We start from the raw sequence: 21444 nt of genomic DNA on the forward strand, positions 1-21444 counted from the left end.
CAAAGTTGAAGCTCTACGATGGTTTCCACAGCTGAAAAACATCTGCCAGCTTCGAGAGTTCCTGGGACTTGTAAACTTCTACTATAGGTTTCTCCTGAAATGCACCAACATTCTTCACCCTCTCCACAGTCTACTTCCGGCATCAGGAACTAATGCAAGTGCCATTCATTGGAAGGACCCAGCCATGCAAGCATTCCAGCAGAATAAAGAGGCTCTCGCAAATGCCGCTCTGCTCGCATACCCACAGGAGAGTGTTCCTCAATGCGTAATGGTGGATGCATCTGATGCAGCTATTGGAGCCATATTGCAGCAGAAGTTGAGCGGAATGTGGTGATCAAGTTCCTTCTTCTCCAGAAAATTGAGCCCGTTCGAACGACGGTACAGCACCTTTGGTAGGGAACTCCTGACCATATACACTGCTATACGACATTTCCGCCTATATGTATAAGGGCGAGAAGTCTTTGTACTCACAGACCACAAGCCGCTGACCTACGCATTAAGTGCTATAAACTTAGATACTGGTGCACACGTGGCACAGGAGCTCCGCCAGATGTCTTACTTTGCAGACAGATATACACCATGTCAGCGGGGTGGACAATGCTGCTGCAGACGCCCTTTCGCACAACCCAGTGAATGCCGTCAGTCTGCTGAGCAGCATTGACTTCACTACACTGACGGCTCAACGTAGTGACAGTGAGTTGAATCATCTACTGAAGTTTGCAACCACCGCCTTGAAGCTGCAATGGGCGACTGAACCCACAGGATCCGTATGCTGTGACATGTCCAGAGGCAGAGCCAGACCAGTCGGGCCCACCAATCTTCGCCGCAACATATATGACTTGCTGCACAGCCTGTTGCATCCAGGGATTTGAGCCATTCAACAGCTGTGCACAGCGAGGTTCGTGTGGCCGGGAATAAACTGGGATGCCCGATACTGCATGTTGACATTGTGGGACCATTGCCTGCTTGTCAGGGGGGGGGGGGGGCAAAGCTATTCGCTAACTTGCATTGATCGCTTCACGCGGTGGCCGAAGGCCGTCCCCATTCCAGACATGACTACTGATACTATTGCCCATGCTTTTATCTATCACTGGGTAGCCCGGTTCGGAGTACCATCAATAGTGACTGTGGATCGTGGAACATAATTAGAATCTGTCGTATTCACAAACATCACACGGCTCCTCGGAACCTCTAGCATCAGAACAACTGCCTACCATCCCATCAGCAACAGTATAGTGGAAAAGTTCCATCGGCAGCTGAAGACTAGCCTGACGGCAACTGCGAGCCACAGTTGGGTGGGGGCACTGCCTTTTTTTCTGTTGGGAATCCGCCTCTTTCATGTTCCTGTGCTGCCCTCTGACGCACGCCACTGGAAATGTTTTGGAAGGGTGCCGGTTATTTCGCCGGTTGATTAGTATACCTGTGCCCATTTTGAGTGTGTGTCGGTTGTGTGTTTCGTAGATCGCGAATAATTATTAATGGTTTCTCCGGGGCAGCTTGTCGACTATAGTGAGTGAACTGGTCTGAGTACGCTGTTGTGGTAACAGCGTGGCCGAGAACGGCACGCCGAGTTTCGTCGGCCGATGTGGCTGCCTTAAAGTTCGCTGTCGCTGATGTCTGCGATTGCACATCGCTTTTTGTATTCATTTTACACATTCACTAAACGTTTCGCATATTGAAGAAGCCTTCGACCGCAGCCTTCCACGTGGGATTTGCCAAAGCGGTGAATTTGTTTACATCTACATCTACAGCTTCAGATCGCTCTTAGCTCTTCGAATATTGTAGAAATGGCACATCGCTAATGTGAAATAATCTCAAAAGTGTAGCAAAACGTACATATCTGCGCATCTGAGCTGCGTTGTTCCTCTCCGAGACGATTCAATATGAGCGGCCGAGTGACTTAAACTGCAACTGTGATTCAGACACATTACAGGCTGTTACTACTGATTCTCGCGTTTGTTTAACTTCATCATACTTACAGTTTGCGCATGCCATAAAGTATTATTAGAGAAAACTGTGCTAGGCATATGCTCCCACTTATAGGCCGTGTAGTTCACTCGCAAAAACACGGATGCCATTGCTGACACCGTTGGTAATGAGCAAGTTTATGCTGCTGTACCGAATGATTATTCTCTTCTTTCCTGTTTGACGCAGAGGTAAACAGTGCTTCTCTGGAATTAAGCAATGTGTCAGCATAACAACAGACAAAAACCCACCATCAATGAGAATGCAACTGGCAGCGTTCGGGAACGGTGACCAAAGTACAAGATGTTGGCACAACGCTGTGTCGCCGCTTGCCACTTGTTGTGTATGTGCCGTGCGAAGCGAACAGTAGTTATCAAATCTCTATAGGGTCACAACTGAACTATAAGAGCGATTTCCTTCGTCCTGATCGGTTATTTTTTTAAAGTTCAGGTGCATCGGTAGCGGGTGCACGAGCACGACGGGGTCAGGCGTAACCCAACCTTCGCTAAACTGGGTTAACATTGACTCAAACTTCACGTGTACGGCTTGAGAGGACTGAAGATCGTGCATTTCAACTTCGAAGGCATGTCGACGCATTTTGACCACAAATAATTATATTTACAAGTGAATGAGCTGCAGCTATCGCGTTGTTGGTTCAACGGCTGATCTCGTAGGGTTCGGTCAAGCTATCATGGTCGGCACACTGATATTGTCGGTGCCGTTGACAAGAAAACCCGTCGTGCTATATGACAACTCGCACCCGTCGGTTGCATCGTTCCTGGCCTATTATGATCAGATGGTCTCAGTGACACAGTGCTGAATCGTCGATGTCAGCGTCTTGTCGGTCTCTTATCGACCCAGTGTTACCACGCCTTAAACGAGTACATGAAGTCAGGCACGCCCTGCCACCACCAGCAACAGTGGGCCGACGCTGCAAAAAGACTGCGTCAGCAACATGTTTTTGAAGTGTCACCCAAGTGTAACGCAGGGGTTTATTGATAAATTTGACAGCCGTCAATGCAAGGTGGCAACTATGTGGTTCATAGTGCAGTCTGGACGAAGCGCGGGCCCTTTTCTGTTTTAAAATGGAGTTGCAGCCTTACACTATGCACGTGTTTGGCACCGCACCGACGTTGAGCTACCAGTAGAGTTTCAACGCGGTACACAGCACAAGTGTTCGTTGCAGTGAACGTCCGTGCGCTTTTTTCCGGGGTGGTTTCCACCGATATCATGCCGTGCAACCGCGCACGTCCCTTTCAAAACGTTTTGCGACTAATCCTCTAGGGCAGGGCGCATGCGCTGGCGTGCCATGAAAAAGGCGGATTAGGACGGCTCTGAAAGCAGTGGGATGCTGCTTGGCGGAACTGGTATACAGAACAACACTTTGCCTTTCAGGGGAGTTTTTTGCTGACCGTAAAGATGCAAATGTCTAGGCAAACAGCGACTGTGGCGATGCATAACAACGCTTTAGGGGTAGTGCCAAGAGCGCACGCGCGTGGAACAATCTGAGTTATCTTTGAGGGGATCGCAGCTGTTAAAAGTTCAGTTGTTGTTTGGGACGTGTGATGCTGACTAGCCCTGCTCTGCCAAGAAGCACGTTCCAACATCGGCAAGATGCTTTACATGTCATGGTGCGTGGCACAGATGACGTTTAAAGAAAGCCACTGTCTTGTTAGCTGCTGAGATGATGTTAGTCACATGTGCATTTCACAACAGATCATTATATGATGTAACACTAAGGAATTTGTGAGTACGTACAGATTCAAGGTGTGTGTCAGCGATGGTGTGTGTGAAGCAAAATGGGTTAATGCAGCGACTGAAGGACATAACTTTGCATTCAGTAGGTTCAAGGTCATTAGCCAGTCCTCGTACCAATTCTGGATGCGGTCGAGGTCTTGGTTAAAGACAATATGGTCTGATAAGTTAGTAATGGTCTTGTAAGCCACACAATTGTCGGCGACATGCGAATATTGAAAGATACATGCACGGGCATGTCATTTACATGTACGGTCGAGTCCGACTACATCGAACCAGTTTACATAGAATTATCCAGTATATCAAACAATTTCTGAACACGATATAGTTACAATGAAAATATATAGCAAAAATTACACTTCCATCGAACAGAAATAGCAGTTACACCTGATATATTGAACGTCAAGCAGCGCAAAAGTGCTCCCAGAAATTGGCTTTTTCTCACGCCGGCGGGGAAACTCGCTGACACACTCCAAAAGTAATTTAGCCCGGCAGCGCAGCTCTTTCCACCCGCTTCACTGTGACGACACCGCATCAGGAGAGCAGTCGACACCCCCGTGCAGAAATTGATCCTGGCCCGCCCGGAGCGCTTGCTTAGAGAACCAATCAGAGGCTCTTGGGCTCTCTTTAGGCCCGTTCACACTACTAAAAAAATTCGGCGAACGAAGCGGATTCGCTCGCCGGAAAAAAGAGAGCGTGTTCTCATATGTTGACGCGCGCATCGGCGGATCCACCGCCGCTTCTCGTTTTTCCGCGACGACAGCGAGATCTCGAGGCAGTTTCTTTTTTGGTTTCGTGACTTCGCGAACGAGACGAGAGTTCAGGTGAGTGCCTTTCGTTCGTGGGCTTTTGTTGCGCCTGCTTGTATTGTGCCGTTGCTGGGCTTCCAGCTGCGAGATACTGAGCACAGCACGATTGCGAGCTTTTAAGAAGACCAGGAAATGTCGGAAGAAGCAGAAATTGTCACGATTCTCCTCTGCAACTCAATGATGGCTATGCTTCAAGAGCTGCGACGGGCTGAGCAACCAAGATCGCGGCGGCGACGGTGGTGGGTGCACCCGTCCTTGCTGGAGCGGGATAGGTTGGGACAGGCTGGACAGGTTGTCAAGTAGAATGAAGCCAATTGATGGACTGTTCGCTTTAAATCACGCTCTTTCGAGCCGTTCAGCATAGCACCTCCGATAATTTTTAACGGCTATTTACTGTGCTCTGCTGCAATACTCATCCGCCGTTATTTCTACACAACCGCCGTTGCCCGCGGCAATAATTGCCGGGCATCGGCTGTCGCCGCAGATCATGAATCGTTAGAAACACTTTACGCTCACCGTTGTAGCGCAGAAAAGTTTCTATTGTAACACTGCGCTACTATCGCGGTGCCATCAGTGTCGCGAGTGCATGCCTGCGCAGCCATTCGAACGGCGCACGAGCTCAGCATGCACGTCAAAAACGCAACTTCCGGCGGCGGCGAAAGCGGAAAAAATGGGTCCTGGACCGATTGCCTTCACTGCGCCGCTTTCCGCCCTCCTCATCGTCAAAAGCGGCGGAATCCGCTTCGCTCGCCGGATATTTCGTGTAGTGTGAACGGGCCTTTTGGGCAAGTGCAAGTCGTTTCGCTGCTTTTCTCGTTCATTGTGTTTGTGCCTTGTGTGCCTTTTCCTGCAGTGTTGCCGTGATGGCTAGCTCGAAGCGGCAGAATTTGCCTTTCACCGTGAAGCTTGAAATCATAAATTAAGTCGAATGCGGTGAGAAGTCGGATGTTGCTACAACGTACAATATTCTGAGGAACACTCAGCATGATCTTGAAGAACAAGGGGGAGATTAGGACCAAAGCGAACAAAAGACCTGGTGCCCGTGGAGCCCAACGTATATAAGTGGCCGTGTACAAGTTGTTCGGTCGCGCAACATCCTCGTGTCCGGCCCCATGATCTACCAAAAAGCCAAGCACATGGCTTTCCTCCTTGGCCGGGAGGATTTTTGAGCTGGCTCCGGTTGGCTGCAGCGGTTTAAAGGGACATAAAGGCAAATATTAAGTCAGGCTGAAGTGATAGAATAGTGCTCGAAAATCTCTAAGGCGTTGATGAAACACAGGCATCTGCAGAGCAAAAAATAATAAAGTAATGCACAGAAACCCTGGGAGTAGTGATTGAACCATCTCAAATAGAGCGTGCACACCGCCTCGGGAAGTACCATGAAGATAAATGCAGGCTTATCATTGTGAAATTCATGCTTTTCTAGGACAAACAGCACATTTTGGAAAAGGGGCAAAAATTGAAGTGCACTGCTTACGCTGTATGTGAAAATGTTTCATTTAAAACTCGGGTAGCTGGAAAACACCTGCTTGAGTATGCCAAGTCTTAGACTGCCACTTATAAACTAAATGTGGACAAACTGCGCATGGGTGATATTACCTACGTGTTTGATGCGGCATCAGGGACAGTGATTCGATCGTCACGATAGCTCAATTCTAAGCGGCAGCTGGTACAAACAAAAATTCTAACGCTGCACACAGTAAACGTGCACCATTACGATTATGTTTTTCATGCACTAACATCCGTAGTAAACTGCCAAAATGTGTTGAACTCTGCTCATACCTTGATAATTGTGATTTCGACATATTAGCACTCACAGAAACGTGGCTAAACCCTGATATTACTGACCCTGAAGTCCTGCCCAATGCTAACGACTATGTCATCTACCGCAGAGATAGAGAACACAAAAGAGGAGGCGGTGTCCTAATAACCGTCAGAAAACGTATAGCTTCCCATCTTGTTGACATACCCTGTGATTTAGAAATAATCTGGATCTGCATTAAGTCATCTTCAGCTATTTCATTAGAAGTTGTTCGTTACAGACCTCCAGAAAACTCTGATGTCTTCATCTCTCATTTGCACGATAACCTCAGTGCCATTAGGGCCAAATTTCCAAAAGCTATAATATTTTTGATGAGCGGCTTCAACTATCTGGATATTGACTGGTCGAACCTCACATATAGCTCTTGCTGCTCCAAAGAAATAATCGATCTAACTTTGGATTTCTTGTTCACGCAGTTAGTAAACCAACCAACCCGTGGAACTTGTTCTTGACCTTGTTGTGACATCAAGCCCCGAGACCTTAAGCACCATTTTTACTAGCGAGGCATTCACTGAACATCAGCTCCTTAATCTTACAGTCAACATCCCATCACATACATGGCACCTTGCATCCAAGCTTATCTTCAACTATAAAAGAGCTGATTGGAATGCCATTAACATTGGTCTTCAGGAATTTTCCTCTTCATTCATTCCTACTTTCTCTTCCCGAACGGTGAGTGAAAACTGGACCTCGTTTAAAGTAAAGCTTCTGGAACTAATACATGATAACATACCTCAAATTTCATTTCGGGTGAACATATCTAAGCCATAGTACCATAGGTAACTACACTCACTAAAGAATAAAAAGAAATGTTTGTTCAAAGCAGTGCTAAAATCGAGCTCCCACTCGTTCAAATTGAAGAAAAAAATGCTGTGAAAAACAATACTGCCGCGCCATACGTAAAGCAAAGCATCAGTTTTTATCGCATGACCTTCAATCACTTATAACAACCCGAAAAAATTCTGGTGCACAATCTCCCCACATAATCCGCAGGCCCGTATAGATCTAGAAGATGACGGCGGAAATTTAGTTTCTGACGAAAAAAGTGCTACTATTTTAAATAATTATTCACTTCAGTGTTCACTTCAGGGCTAAACTCTTTTGTTTAGGTGTACTTTAACACAATTATTTCTTTAAAACAATCAGTCAATATAGACGTGCCCGACGTCGAGATGGCTCTTGTCTCACCCGCGCGTTCATCTCGCCCACTGAGCTGACCCGCAATGCATGGCGCGGTGAAAAATGGTGCCCATGCTGCTTCACTGACGGTTGCAGACAGCTGTTCAAAGCAGCGCGTGTGTTGGGGATTGTTCTGCGCATGCTCCGAAGAGAGCAGCCGACGGCGCGCGCTGAAGTATAGAGGGGACGGCATTTCAGCTAGCTCACTGCAAGTGGCCTAGCGTGACGGTTCGCAGGCGACACACACCGAAAACATAGGACTATAAATGCGCCTTTGCTCCGCGAAGAGAGAAGTGGTTCGCGTGGCAAGGTTAGTGCTATTTTCTGCAGCCCTTGTGGGAACACGGCTCAGCGCTAAAAGGGAGGTGAAAACGGGAGAAAAGGAGGTAGGAGAGGAGAAGTGCCATCGACGCTCACCACAGGAACTAGAGCTGCGCTCTAAAATGTGCTCGCGAAATGCACCAAAACCTTCTGCGACGTTGGTCTCCATTCTACTCTGGTAGCTGCACCAGCTGCACGCTGCTGAGTTGTACATATAGGTGGCGTCGACACACGTATCCCAGCGATGCTTTCCTTTTAGTAATAGCCACGAATCTCAAAGGCTATGCTTTTTGATACTGCATGCACTGATAAACTTAACGGCTGCCATGTTTTAGACATTACCTGGTGCCACTTCTCGGCAGAACACCTCGTAGAGAAAGTGTGTAGCCTCCAATATGCAACATGAAAAAAGAAGGAAAAAAAAAAAAAAAAGAAACACTGAGCACCGTGCCCGCGTTTTTATATTGAAGGTCTTGAGAGAGGGAGAGAATAGACCTGCAACAGAGGTGTTGGGCTGTGCCTGGCCAGGCGCAAATGCGTCTCTCCCTCTAGTCAGGCCTAAACAAAGGGCCGCAGATGGAAAGAGCAAAGCTGCGCGGTCCGCGTGGTGACACTTGCATCACCAATGTGCTCCTGTGCCCTAGCACTCTTGCCATCCATGATGTCGTGAAGTTGGAATTATCGGTGGCTGTGCAGATTTTAGTGTAAATTAGCTGGACGCGTTACATACTGCTTTCTATATATTGTTGGACGGACCGCGGTGGCTACTTAGAATTATCTAAAATTACGAATTAACGAGTTGTGAATTAACGAGCTTTTATTGTAGTGGACTCTCTTTAGTTTTTTAATAATTTAAATTGGGAAACATTTTGAAGCAGCTGGCTATGTTCCGAGTGCATGCCTTTACCTGGAAGTGTGTGTGCATTGAGTTCCGTGTGCCCTTGTATGTGTTGTAGGAGCCCGTGGAGGAGCTGGATCCGGAACAGCTGCTGGACATGGAGGTGGACGGCCGGCTGCACGTGCTCTTTGGAGGCACCAAGGTGCTTCAGCACACCCCCCCTGCCAAGGCCAGCACAGGACTCAGGCGTGAGTTCACTTGATCGCAACAATTACTGTTTTGCATAAGGGTGGTTTCATCCTTTTTCAAAAAATTTTAAAGAAAGTGATTGATTCCAGATTTGTAAATCACCTCTCAAAGTTGTGGCGGTCTACTAGTACCAACCACCCCTGTTTTTTTTACCTTAGCCAGCCACAGGGCAGTGTCAGCTGTCATCTCTCGTAGTCTAGCGGGCTGCTGTGTGCACGCTCAGGCTGCAAAAGGTCAGCCAAGGAGCACTACACGCGCAAGGAAATTCAGTATTGCTCTAAACTAGCGGGGACAGGTTATTTGTCTCCGGCGGCACCCAGCGCTGCACAAATGCCCAGTCCCGGGCCAGTGCAAGAATCAAAGGGCTCCCACACTAAAGGCGAAAATACAGAAAGGGCGCCGCTAGCATGTTGCCGCAAAAGGATGGCTCCCTGCCACACGACACTAGGAAAAGTCCCTGTGGCTATGCTGCTGGTCCTCAATAAAACTAATGGGCCCACTTGCAAGAGCTCGGGCAATCTCCGTCGGCTTGGGCCTTCAATAAGTGTGGCTCGGCGCAGTATGACCATGCGGGAGCACTAGGCACTGTGCTCTTCGGCTTAGTGTTCGGAAAAGAGTCAACACAAGGTATGCACTCGCCATAGGTGCAAAGGCACTCTAGACAAGCTCAAGTCTGAGAGCCTAACAAAGGGGGCTGGCGGACGAGAGGGAAATTGTGTACGTACCCAGTGCTGTCCTGGACAGATCTCCCATGCGCTCGCTTTGCCGACTGTGGTGGCAGCGGTCGGCAGCGTGAGCACCACTGCCGCAAACCGGTCTGTGGCAAAGGCCACTCCGACAACCGTCGCAAGTGAAAAGGGCGAGGGACGACAGGACAGGTGAATGCACGCACAAAGGTGCCGAGGCATACCTTAGTCCTCCTCTCCTTAATCACCCCACTACCACACTGTCGAAGCAGCCGGTAGTCGCTTATGCGCCAAAGACAATTGAGCCTTTCATGCACTGACCACTGCTAGCACCGCTTTCTGACACACATGCTAAAGAAACTCATGCATTACACACAAAAAGCATAAGGATAGTAGCAACTTAAGAAATAACATGCTCTATAGTTTGAGAAAATGTCACCATGAAATGGGGGGACAATAGAAACAAGTCTGCTGCACAACGAGAGGCATTATCCAGGGGGCGGAGAGATAAAGACGCATAAAGTTCTGTGGCTAGGGTTTTAGTCGAAGACGAGTTGCCAGGGAAGGCTTGATTGCAGGCCACTTAATACAGAAACGGGCTCACCTTAGGTACATGGGAGTTGTTGGCGAACCCGACGAGTGCTGCTTTCGTGGTGGTTTGGTGGTCCCGGCTGGAGCAGGTAAGACACTGCCAGGTCAGCTGGCCGTAGCCAGGATTGAATGAATAGCCAAATCAATGGCTGCAAGGCTTTGCTCAGTGATGACAGAGAACTTCCATATCTTTTCTGGTCGCGAAACTGCCGCCTCAGTTTCATATAGAGCCAACGCCCGCTGCTAGAAGCATAACTGTGCATCAGAGGGCGTGCAAATGTCGCAACCATCGTGGTTGTCTGTGGGGCAGCCTCAGTATTTTAGCTTTCTAAATTTCCGTAACCGCTGCTTTACTTTTATGTAACTACTTTTAACATTCCATATGCATCAATAACTGCCTGAGCGCGTCTTCTGCCATGAAATGAGTGCTTGGGGGGAAAAAAAATAAAAATAAAACCTTTCAAAACATGCAGCTTGCCATGGCCTGTCACTAATATATATATATATATATACACATTCTGGGGTTTTACTTGCTAAAACTACAATGTAATGATGAGGCTCGCCGTAGTCGGGGACTCCGGATTAATTTTGACCACGTGGGGTCCGTTAACGTGCATCTAAATCTGAATAAACGGGTGTTTTTGCTTTTTGCCGCCATTGAAATGCAGCTGCCGGAGCCGGGCGGTCTCGGTCGAGGTTTCTTTCTCAGCACCGTTGATCTGAATGCTTTAAGGGGTTCGGCTTTTTAATATTTGCCTGAAGTTAAACACCACACATTCGCAACAAAGCGCCAGTGGTGCCGCTTGTAAACAGAGGCAAACATCTGGGCTGTTGCACCCCCACTCACCCTTAAGTAAGCGCCAACTCTTGGTTGTGCATAGTGCCAGGTTGTCCACCGAGCACAGCTGTTCACTTGTTCACAAACGTGAGCAGTATCTTATCAGGAGATCAAAACAATGAAATCGTTATTGCAAAGGCTGCTTCCATAATGATGACTTCGTTTAATGACAAAGAAAAGGAAACTGAGTTGCTCCGTGCGCTTAAGATTTCTCAGCAAAGCGACGCCATTTCTGAACAAGATTTAGGTAGGATAAATGTAAGACAAACCTCACAATCAAATGTTTTCAGTGCGGCTTTTAGTATAACATTAAGGCGAATGGGAAGTGTTAGGACCTGTACAGTTGAAGCTGCATTATAATTAGGCAATTGTTTTGCAAGCAGTCGTTAAGAAGCGTCAGTAAGCCCAGCACTTATTCACGTTGCTTGTGGTTTTAACGTAGAAAGTATGAGACTAGGTAATTTGGTTCTTAATGCCCAACTATTTGCAAGAGGTTAGAATATTCTAATCACCGGTCCTGATATTTTTGTCATGGTTGAAAAATGAAAAAAAGAAAAAGAAACTTAAATACTTGTATTTATATTTATAACTTATATAAGCCGCCCCCCCATGTATAGGCCGCACCCCCCACTTTTGGACGCAAAAGTATGAAGAAAAAAAAAAAAAGCGCCAAAAATTCACTTAGTCCCCCAAAGTGCTACAAGATCGTGTCAGCTAGTTTTTCCCACTCACTGCATACCATTATCGTCATTGTTGCACATCGAACCTATAACAGACAGAGTGAAGGCTCGGCTAGCCGACTGCCGAATGGACTTGGCCATGATTCGTGGTGGCTTGACATGCGTGCTGCAACCCCGCTCGACGTTTGTGTAAACCGGCTATTCAAAGGTGAATTTCGGCGGTGCTACACCGAGTGGATGGCCGCGGGCAACCACGAAACGGCTTCAACAGGACGACTGAAGCGAGCGTCTTTTCAACAAGTGTGCAGTTGGATTCTGGACGCATGGTGTTCCGTGCCAGTGGATACCATCACAAACAGCTTTAGAGTCACGGTGACATTTTAGTCACAGATTGTTCGTCCGACTGGTGAGAGTGCCGATGAGCTGTGCTCGTTTGAGAGTGATCAGCTTGAAAGCGGCGATAAATAGTGAAATAAAGTGGTGATATCTGTCACCAGTTTTTTAATTATCTGACAGTAGTTGCAGTGGCACTACAGTGTGTTAACAACCCTTCGCTGCACAATTTTTTGTTTCCTCAAAATATTATTCAAGGAGTTGTAGGGAAGCATAAAAGTAGCTGCACTGCCTTGGAAACCAACTTTAGCGAATTTCTGTGGTTTGAATTTGCAGAAAAATGATATGTTGCATATTTGCAACAACGTGCAAATAAAGAAGAAGTTGAAAATGAAAGATAGGGCTTTGTGCGATTCATACTCAGATGTTTATTTGCACGTGACGATCATTGGTGCACTTATGTTTTAGTGCGGAACAAAAAGAAGCAATTGATTTTGTTTGTACAGCACAGGTGGTTCCCACACTTCGTGTAGTACGTCATGCAGATCCCCGTGCAGCCAGGAAACAATGCAGTGTTTTCGTGTTATTGTCAAAATTAACAACATAGAAGCACAGATGTAAGGTTTGGCCCTTGACGACAGTACACGGCAGTGTGCGGATGCACCGCATCCTTTTGAAAAAGAAAAGGAAATTGGACCAGAAAACATCTTGTGCACATATTGAATCGAAACGGACTTACACTCTTGGTTATCGTCACTCCTGGAACGGTCGCTGCCTTCACTGTCAGGAGGAATTGCTCGGCCATAAAAGTGTTTGGGAGACATTTCACTTTTCCGAAGAAAGTAAACCATGTACACGTTGTTGCATTTGCGCAACACAGCAACGTTCCGTCGCCAGGAACAAACTATTCCGAGAAAACAATGTTTTTTGTATCTACAGAGTCAGGAGGATTTGGAGCTTAGCATAAGAATTTTTTTCTGTGCGCTTTGTATTATGGAGAAATACATTTACAATTGGCAACCTACAATCTATCACTGCTCGCGGGCGCGTGCAGCTTCCGCCACGTTTGTTTTGCTAGAAGATGCGAAGAATGAGCACAGATGGCAGCACAGGCGCCGTTCTTTAGACGAATGTTGCGGAAATGCAACAGTGTGTACAGGCAGCTCCAAACGGACTTTGCTTCTGTTTTTAACGCCGTTCATTGGAATGTTGCGTAAATGCAACAAGGTGCAGTAAAGGGTTAATGTGTAGCTATAGGCCTGATTCATGTATAACCTGCACCTGAGAAAATTTGATGAAAAAAAGTGCGGTTTATACACGGGCATATACAGTACAGTTTTATAATTCAATGAGAAAAAGAAATGAAACGTGTTGCTGTAGAAACATCATACAAGTGCAATCATTTATTTGTTATGTAAAATAAGTGACATACAGACAATACGAAGGGGCATCCAGTCACGAATGCTCCACTATTCACAATGCAAGAAGTTTGTTAAAAGCGTGGTACTGACATAAGAAGCATAAAGAAACAAGATAAAAACTTGGGAGATATGCATTGGGGTGCAGCAAACACCAGCAGACTAATGGCAATAAATACAGAATGTATAATCGATTGTTTCTAATCTCAAGAAAGCATAAAGCATAAGCATTTCATAACGTAAGCAAATAAACTCTTAAATAAACACACGTAGCCATACCACCAATACCTCAGATTTTCTTACTCAGACAATTTCTAAAAAATAAAAAATCGGCACTCTCCAATCACACGTGATGACTCATGTGATCGTCTGCATCGTGTTCGAACTGTTGATGAGCGGGACTGAGGTTTGGGCTTTATGAGATGCGCTGCAAGGCCTTCAAAAATCTTTGTGATGGTGTTAGGCTTCAGCTTTGGCTTTTTGCGCTCCAGGGATATGGCGCCGCAGTTTATATTGAAATTGTAGGCAGTGATGATGTCCGAGGTGTCGGAAGTATTTCGAGCACAAAAGCTTATATTTGCATTTAAAGTTAAAACCACTACTTTCCTGCCACGGTACGGCCCACTTCCATTTCTAGCGCTGCTCTTTGTCACTCAGTAAACCAAACCATGACACCTTTTTGGTCATTCCCTTATAGCCAGAACGGCACCCAGGCATGCAACACACATTTGGCATCGTCGTCCCACCCCACCACTTCATCTAAACAGTCCAGAACTCAAAAAATAGTGCAGCACATGCACAGAACACACCATATCAATCAGCTCATCACGCACCGTGCAAGCGTTTCGGTGCACTAACGGTGCCCTCCAGGCACAGTGGCACCGCGTCGCGGTAGCTTTGAGCAGCATATGAACCTTTCTAACGGCATGACGGCGGAGTTTTGTGACCAGAAAACATGGAAGGAATCTGGCAGTGGCGACTGCAGAGAGCTAAGCTCTCGGTCTGATGTCGGAGGGTCAGTGACCCCGTCCACCTTCACTGTCTACGGCGATCCGATGAAGCAGTCAGTGCAGCTTCTTTTGGTTGCTTGAATGAGCAAGAGACCCCCCCCCCCACACACACACACACTCCTCGAGGTATTCGCCATGGCTGCGCAATGTTAGCACAGTCTGCAAGAATGCTGACTGCCATTTACAATACGCCGTGCGATGGAAGGCGTAAAGCATCTTTTGCTTCCGTCCACCTACTAGTAAAAGGACCATTGTCCTATCGCGAAACTTAAGCATTGCCCGTTGTCGTCGAAGAAAAACAAAAACAAAGAACAAATGATGAAGAAAAACAAAACAAAAGTGTTCAGTCTACTTAAAAGTGAGGGGAAAAAAGAAAATGTAATGAATTTAACTATACAGAACTGCATGCGAAAATTAAACTCACTTCCAAATGTTAAAACATAATTACACTCAGCATGCGCACTCAAGCAAAAAGGGAAAAACATGCACACTGCTTACATTATAATGCCTTATTATTTATGCAGGTGCTGAATAAATAAATAAATAAATAAATAAATAAATAAATAAAATACAGAAACAAGACTAGTGAAAAGCTAGGCCAGGGCCGGCTCCTTTTCGTGCACTGACCGTAGAAGCTATACCTCGTGCCAACTTTCTGCGGCAGCATGGCCAAGGCTACGTGGGCGGAGCCTATGCACGTGTGTTACTACCCCATGTAGTCTGACCGTTTCGCTTGGGGTTTCGGTTTTGATTTCACCGGCTCATTCCGCAAAAGCGCGTTGTTCATAACGTTGCCATCTGAGTATGTGGTGAGTATGTCTGATCCATGTGAAAGTAGCATCATCAAACGTAATAACATTTATCCATTTATCGAAAGGATATTGTGGTGAAACACAACGACGACGACAGTGACTACCTGTGCGGCGCGTTGTTTACGAAAGAGAGCACGAGGTGGAGGTGCCAGGGAAAGAAAAGGAAAAGAGGAGGTGGCAGTCTCGAGCGCAGCGGACACAGGCAAAAGAAGGCTGGTTCGACACGGCATTTGAGGAGCCGGGGTGCGAGAGGGCTACCCAGGTGACCCTCTGGGCGGCCTCCTGACCGTTCACGCTCCTGCGGATGCCGGTGTCCAGTGTGGCTACCACCTGCCCGTAACTGTTCCCAGCCAGTACTGTTCCTGGTTGACTTGATCTGTCGTCGTCCTAAACGTTCAGGCCGCCACTACCGCTCCCCCAGCACTTCGGCAAGTCGACAGGCTACGTCCTGATCAGCGATCAAATCGTCCCGTCACGGGCGCGACCTGCTGAAGACGACGAGGACTTGAGCACGAGCAAGGACTTGTAGTATAGGGACAGCCCGAATGTGTAACATGTATTTTAGTTAACTTGTGACATGTGCCTCATTCTGTTTATATAGTGTAAGATATAGTACTTGGCCATAGTATATGTTATCTACCAACCAAAACGTCCACGGCTCCATCCTTCGCCACACCGCACGTCAACAAACATGACGGTCTGCAGTCTCTACACTACATTTCTGTCGTCCGCGCGACAGGACGAAACACTCCTTAAGACCTTTTGAGAGTCTCACCTTGTTTATGTACAGTGGTTGACGATGGATGCCGAAAAGCTGATAGGCCTTGGTAAAGAGTTGGGACTGACAGGAAAGGTACTCCAGCAGTGGCTAGAGAAAGAGTGGGAGAGAAAAAGTGAGAGATTTGCACTAGAGCATGAAGCTGCTAAGGAGGATCATGACAGAGAGTTAGAGCGGCAAGGCGGAAAACGCCAGTTGCTTGAGTTACGGCTACGCGTGCAAGAATCACAACAACCTAGTCAAGCAGTCGCTGCTAAACCAAGGGATCGCTACGCGAGCAGTTAAAGGTTTTTGGAGTCCGCACAAGCTAATACCAGCTTTCAGTGAATCCCGGGACGAGCTTGACACTTATATTGTGTCAAAAAACTTGCAGTATTTATTCACTTTGCGTGACAAAAGTGTTATTTTCGTTTGGTGCCGCGGTGGCCTAGTACAGCAGTCTGAAACTTACTGAAGCTGTGAGCCAGCATTTCAGCGAGTCACCTCGGTAAACACTCGCATGGCAGATTTCTTGTTGGCGTTGCATATTCTCTGTGCACCGGCGTGATAGCATTGCAGAAGTTGCGGGGCGCCTTTTTCATTGCGGGGTGTTGTTCTCGTCGCGACGATTGCATTCATGAGGCTGACTTAACGCGCAGCTTCTGCCACTGTTGGGCCTGAATCGCCCATGCTGTCGCTTTCCGTGTCGTCCTCATCACTGTCGCTAGGCGACACTTCGGCAACAACAGAGGCAACGGTGGCGAAAAGTCGAACCTCGTAGCTGACATCTCTTCGCGGTCGCAGCAGCGCTTCCGAGCAACTTCTTCGCATACCAAATGCCATACATCGTAGTCAACAGTAGATCTCTGTCGCGTGCCAGCGCCGACTTCTTCATGTCACGTTCGATAGCACGAATGATGTCTAATTTTTCTCCTATGCTAAGCACCTGCCGTCATTTTTATCCGAGCTTTGGCAATGACGCGAGTCCTTGCTTGCACGACGGCAAAACGCTCTCTGGCATGGCGCCGGAATGATGTTGATGTGGCTTCTACTACGCACAGGGCGCTTGGAAGCCGTTGTTCCGATCTCTGAGGCTTGTTGTTCTACTGGGTCACCTGATGGAGACAACGCACCGCCGTGTTTGCGCGATGAAAAGGGGAAACACTACGTTTTAACCGATGCGTACGCAATAAGCTGGTACGGTTTATGTGGATACAAAACACATTATGTTCAATGGCCGCTGAGTTGGGGATTTGACTTTACTACTTTTAAAACAAACCTACTGTTTAAGCGGGTACGGTTTAACAAGGTTTTACTGTATACAGTGGAACCCCGTTCATACGTTTTTCACCGGACCGAGGAAAAAAAACGTAACAGCCGGGAAAACGCAACAGTGAGGAAAGCTCCGAAAATGAATGAAAAAAGTGCAGCTTCAACTATAGACAATTTATTTGCACAGAGTGCGCTTAGAACTTAAAAAAAAGTCTAGAATGGTGGCTTGCCGTTTCTTTCGCTCGCTAGAAATCACCACACGTTTCTCAATAGCCTGGAAGGCGGCATTGCTGTCAGCGTCGCTGCGAGGTGCGACGTACCTGCGGAGGAGGTCCAGAGCCGCGACGGCTTCTCCAAAGCTAGGATTTGGCAACTCCCCGGCATCATGCGGCTCGTGCTCCTCATCATCACCGCACCACGGCAATGGCAACGGACGAAGGAATATCCGCTGGAAATGTTGCCCTCTTTGGCGTAATCATGCTAACGTGCTAATGATTGTTTAGTATTGCTGCGGAGCGCGCGCGTCCGAGCAGCCCGGTTGCGCGCAGCTCGGCGTGGTTTCGCGAGAAATGTAAACAAGAGAGGAGAGCTGGCCCGATAGGCGGAGCAACGCCATGAGCACCGCCAACTTCCGGCTTCCCTTTAGCTGCACAAAGAGTGACGTCAGGGCCTCTCCCGAGTTTCCTTCCTCCGTGAGTCGACCCGTCCAACAAACCATGCGGTGACCGTAATCACAGTGATGATAGTGAGAGCATTTTTCACGAATGGCCACCTAGTGGCGGGCTCTCGAACTGGCGTGCGGCTTTTTGCAGCCAGTTCCATAGCCAAGCCCGGCCAAGCCCGGTCAAAACTCGTCAAAAGTCAAAATGGTGGTTGGAGCGCGTTGCCTACTTTAGCCCAGGCGGGTTTGGGTTGCGACGCATCATGCGGGAACGTTTTCACAGCTACTACGTAACAGCGGGGTTCCTTATACATTGGATCCTATGGAAGCTATGCCGGGACCGGATGAAAACGACGTAGCAGCCGGGAAAACGCAGCAGCGCGGAACGTAACAGCGGGGTTCTACTGTATATATACAGACATATATGCGGGGACGACATATTCTACATCATTTTATTCACGACGATAGACATGCCAACACATTCCATTGCTGTTTACACCAGCAGGTACAGGAAAGCTCCAACAAACGATGCATAATTTCTCTTTCCATCAGACCGCGTTGTTACATTAGATGGGACAAAGAGCTAATTCCTGCATGGAGAAAGGTGTAGAAGAAATCATGCAAGGTTTTTGATGTACAGTTCCAGGAAGGTGGCATAATCAAGCCATATGTTACACGTCACATGTCGCAAGCGGTGAGGTTGTCAGAAGTGGTCGCAGTGCAAAGGCATGCGTAAAGAAATGCACACTTCTTTGTTCATTGCCAAGTGTTCCTGTCAGCTTTTGCTTCCACTGCAAAAGTCGAAGGTATCCAACATAAAGGGAACTTGCGCATGAGCAAGTACTACCATCACGTTGCAGCTCGTCCAGAAAATCTTTGCAAGAGTCGCCTCTTTTTTTGGACATACGCATTGGTGGGAGAAAAAAAAAGGGTCAAAATGAGTGCTGCACTCTGGGTTCCCTGAAATTTGAGATCGGTGAATTGGAGATATATTCCATTTTGTAACACGCATGCACTTTTCACACGATTGATATACGGGTGAACCCACTTATAACAGTATTCAAGTGCCACGAAAATTCCATTGTTATAACTGGGTTGCATGAAAAAATATCAAAATGAGGGATGGAGAACTGTTGTGAGAAAACTGTTTCGACAGGAAGGCCACTGCCCCTCCCCACCACCTTCCTCCATCCGGCTGCTGATTGTGTTGACTCATTCAACTGTTTAACTCTGCTTCCTGTGTGCTATGATTACGTGTAACAAGCCGCTGCTTTCGGCGTTCAAGAATGGCACTGTTATAACTGCAAAGCAGGGCCACGGGCGGCAAGTGACATGCAAGCTCCACCGAGGCATCCTTTGGTGGCTTCAAAAGGGGCGTTTTAAAAAATCCAAGAAGGTTGCCGTGGCAGCCTTTCAGCTTGAGAAATTAATAAGAAATGCTGGGGCAAGATTGCCGCAAGCATCGCCACATTTTTCTCACTGCCTTGCACCAGAAAACCCATATCCATCAGCTTTGCTTGCTTTACGCGAAGCTTGCCGACATCCTTCTCCAAGGCATCCAGGTGCTCCACATAGTGCAGTGGAAGGTCCCTCACAGAAACGAAGTCCTGGGGAACTGAATGATCTGCAAGGACAATGTTGAGGCAGCCTGCCCTACCGCGTCATCGCTGCCGTTGTCATTGTCGCCATCGTTATCCAATGTAAGCAGGTTCGCAACGATCGCCTTATCGGTTAGAAGCATTTCGTTTCCAAATCAGTGGCTCTGTGCTTTCTTTTCATTGACAACATTGTGCATTGCTGATGATCAGCAATGCACTCTTCCGTTTTGGTGGTGAGTCAAACGAGGCTGAGAAACCACGGTCAGGAACGACTTTGACGCAACCAACAAAGACAAGCATGAGCTGCTTAATCCGTTGGCAGAACTGCGCAGCATGAGGGACCAACGAGCAATCTGGGAGGAGCGCCCAGTGCTGTCAGCGAGGTTTACACAGTCCATTTCAGTTTCGGAGGGTGCTGTGACATAAAGCTATGGGCGCAGCCCATTCATGTTTGGAGGGGTGGAAGGGCAACGGGAGAGAGGCGCATGAGGCTGGTGATGCGGAGAGGGCTGGAAAACACTGTGTGCAGTGGCATGCAGCCGCTCGAATTTCTTTTCCTTTCTTTCTTTTAAGGATTTCACATTACGTTACCTTTCGGCACCGACTTCCAGTAGCCAGACTTCGTTATAACCGATTATGCGGCACAGGGGCATTGTATAAGCGGCTTTTCACCATAGAAAACATACGGAAGTTGATGGTGCTGCAGCTTCTCATTGTTATAACAAATATGTATATTGTCAAAACTGCTATAGTTATAAGTGGGTTTGACTGATTCCACTATATTGTAAGGGTGCGAGAATAGTAGATTTCAAATTAAATATTGAATGGAATCAAGAAGAAAAAGTCGAATATCGGATTGAATATTGAATATCGGAAAATTTTTCATAAAATTGAATGCAGTGCAATTTTTGGGCAAGAAAATAGAATGCTGCACATGCTCGGGAGTCTCCTTGCATTGCATAACAAGAATGAATCAATCAATCAGTCATTTTATTTTCGTCTTTTGTATACACGACAGAACGAAAAAGGTGGCAAGAGAAAAAGCTGCTTTGTCGCAGCTTCACTGAGCTCCTGCCATCCGTACATAGGCAACCTTATAGCAAAATACATAGGCAAGAAATAAGCATACAAAGAAGTATTTTTCTTCTTTTACAGTTTCAGAAATACACAGAATATGTATGCAACATCCACAAACTAATGGTCTCACAGAGCGTCTGAATCGCACCCTAACAGACATGCTTGCAAAGTATGTCTCGTCTGACCATGCTGATTGGGACCTTGCCCTACCCTATGTGACTTTTGCGTATAATTCTTCGCATCACGACACTGCCGGTTATTCCCCGTTCTTTTCGTTGTTCAGCCAAGAACCCACATTGCCACTGGACACATCCCTTCCATATGCCGCAGCAGAGACCAGCGAGTATGCACTTGATGCCACCACCAGGGCAGCCCAAGCACGCGAAATTGCCCGCGCTCGCCTCCTGACCTCGCAAGAGAAGCAATGGCGTTTGTATGATCACCAACACAGAGACGTCCACTTTTCGCCTGGATCTCTGGTACTCCTGTGGTCCCCGACTTGTCACCTTGGCCTGTCAGAAAAACTCCTGTCACAGTACACAAGCCCATATCGAGTGCGGCGTGCCGTGACTCCAGTTACGTACGAAATCGCCCTAGTCAGTACCAGCACCTCATCTGCCCTGAATTCCACTAACGTTGTGCATGTCGCACGCCTCAAACCATATTGCTCTCCTGTTATCACCTATATTTAGACGCACCGGCACGATGCTTCCACCACCGGGGATAATGATACATGTACATGCATAAGCGTGTTTCTTGTGGCCGATGCACGC

The 21444-nt window shown here is 47.4% G+C and overlaps 1 protein-coding gene across 2 annotated transcripts in view; it reads left to right on the plus strand.

The window, feature by feature from the left end:
• LOC126516509 (endoplasmic reticulum transmembrane helix translocase) overlaps window positions 1-21444 on the plus strand; it is a 278190-nt gene that overhangs the window by 94817 nt on the left and 161929 nt on the right. For both annotated transcript variants that reach the window (XM_050166639.3, XM_055063942.2), the window contains exon 7: window positions 8808-8937. In XM_050166639.3, coding sequence (XP_050022596.2) covers window positions 8808-8937 — 130 coding nt within the window. The remainder of the gene's footprint in view (window positions 1-8807; window positions 8938-21444) is intronic.

Source organism: Dermacentor andersoni, chromosome 1 (assembly GCF_023375885.2).
Source record: "Dermacentor andersoni chromosome 1, qqDerAnde1_hic_scaffold, whole genome shotgun sequence".
Classification (NCBI taxonomy): domain Eukaryota; kingdom Metazoa; phylum Arthropoda; class Arachnida; order Ixodida; family Ixodidae; genus Dermacentor; species Dermacentor andersoni.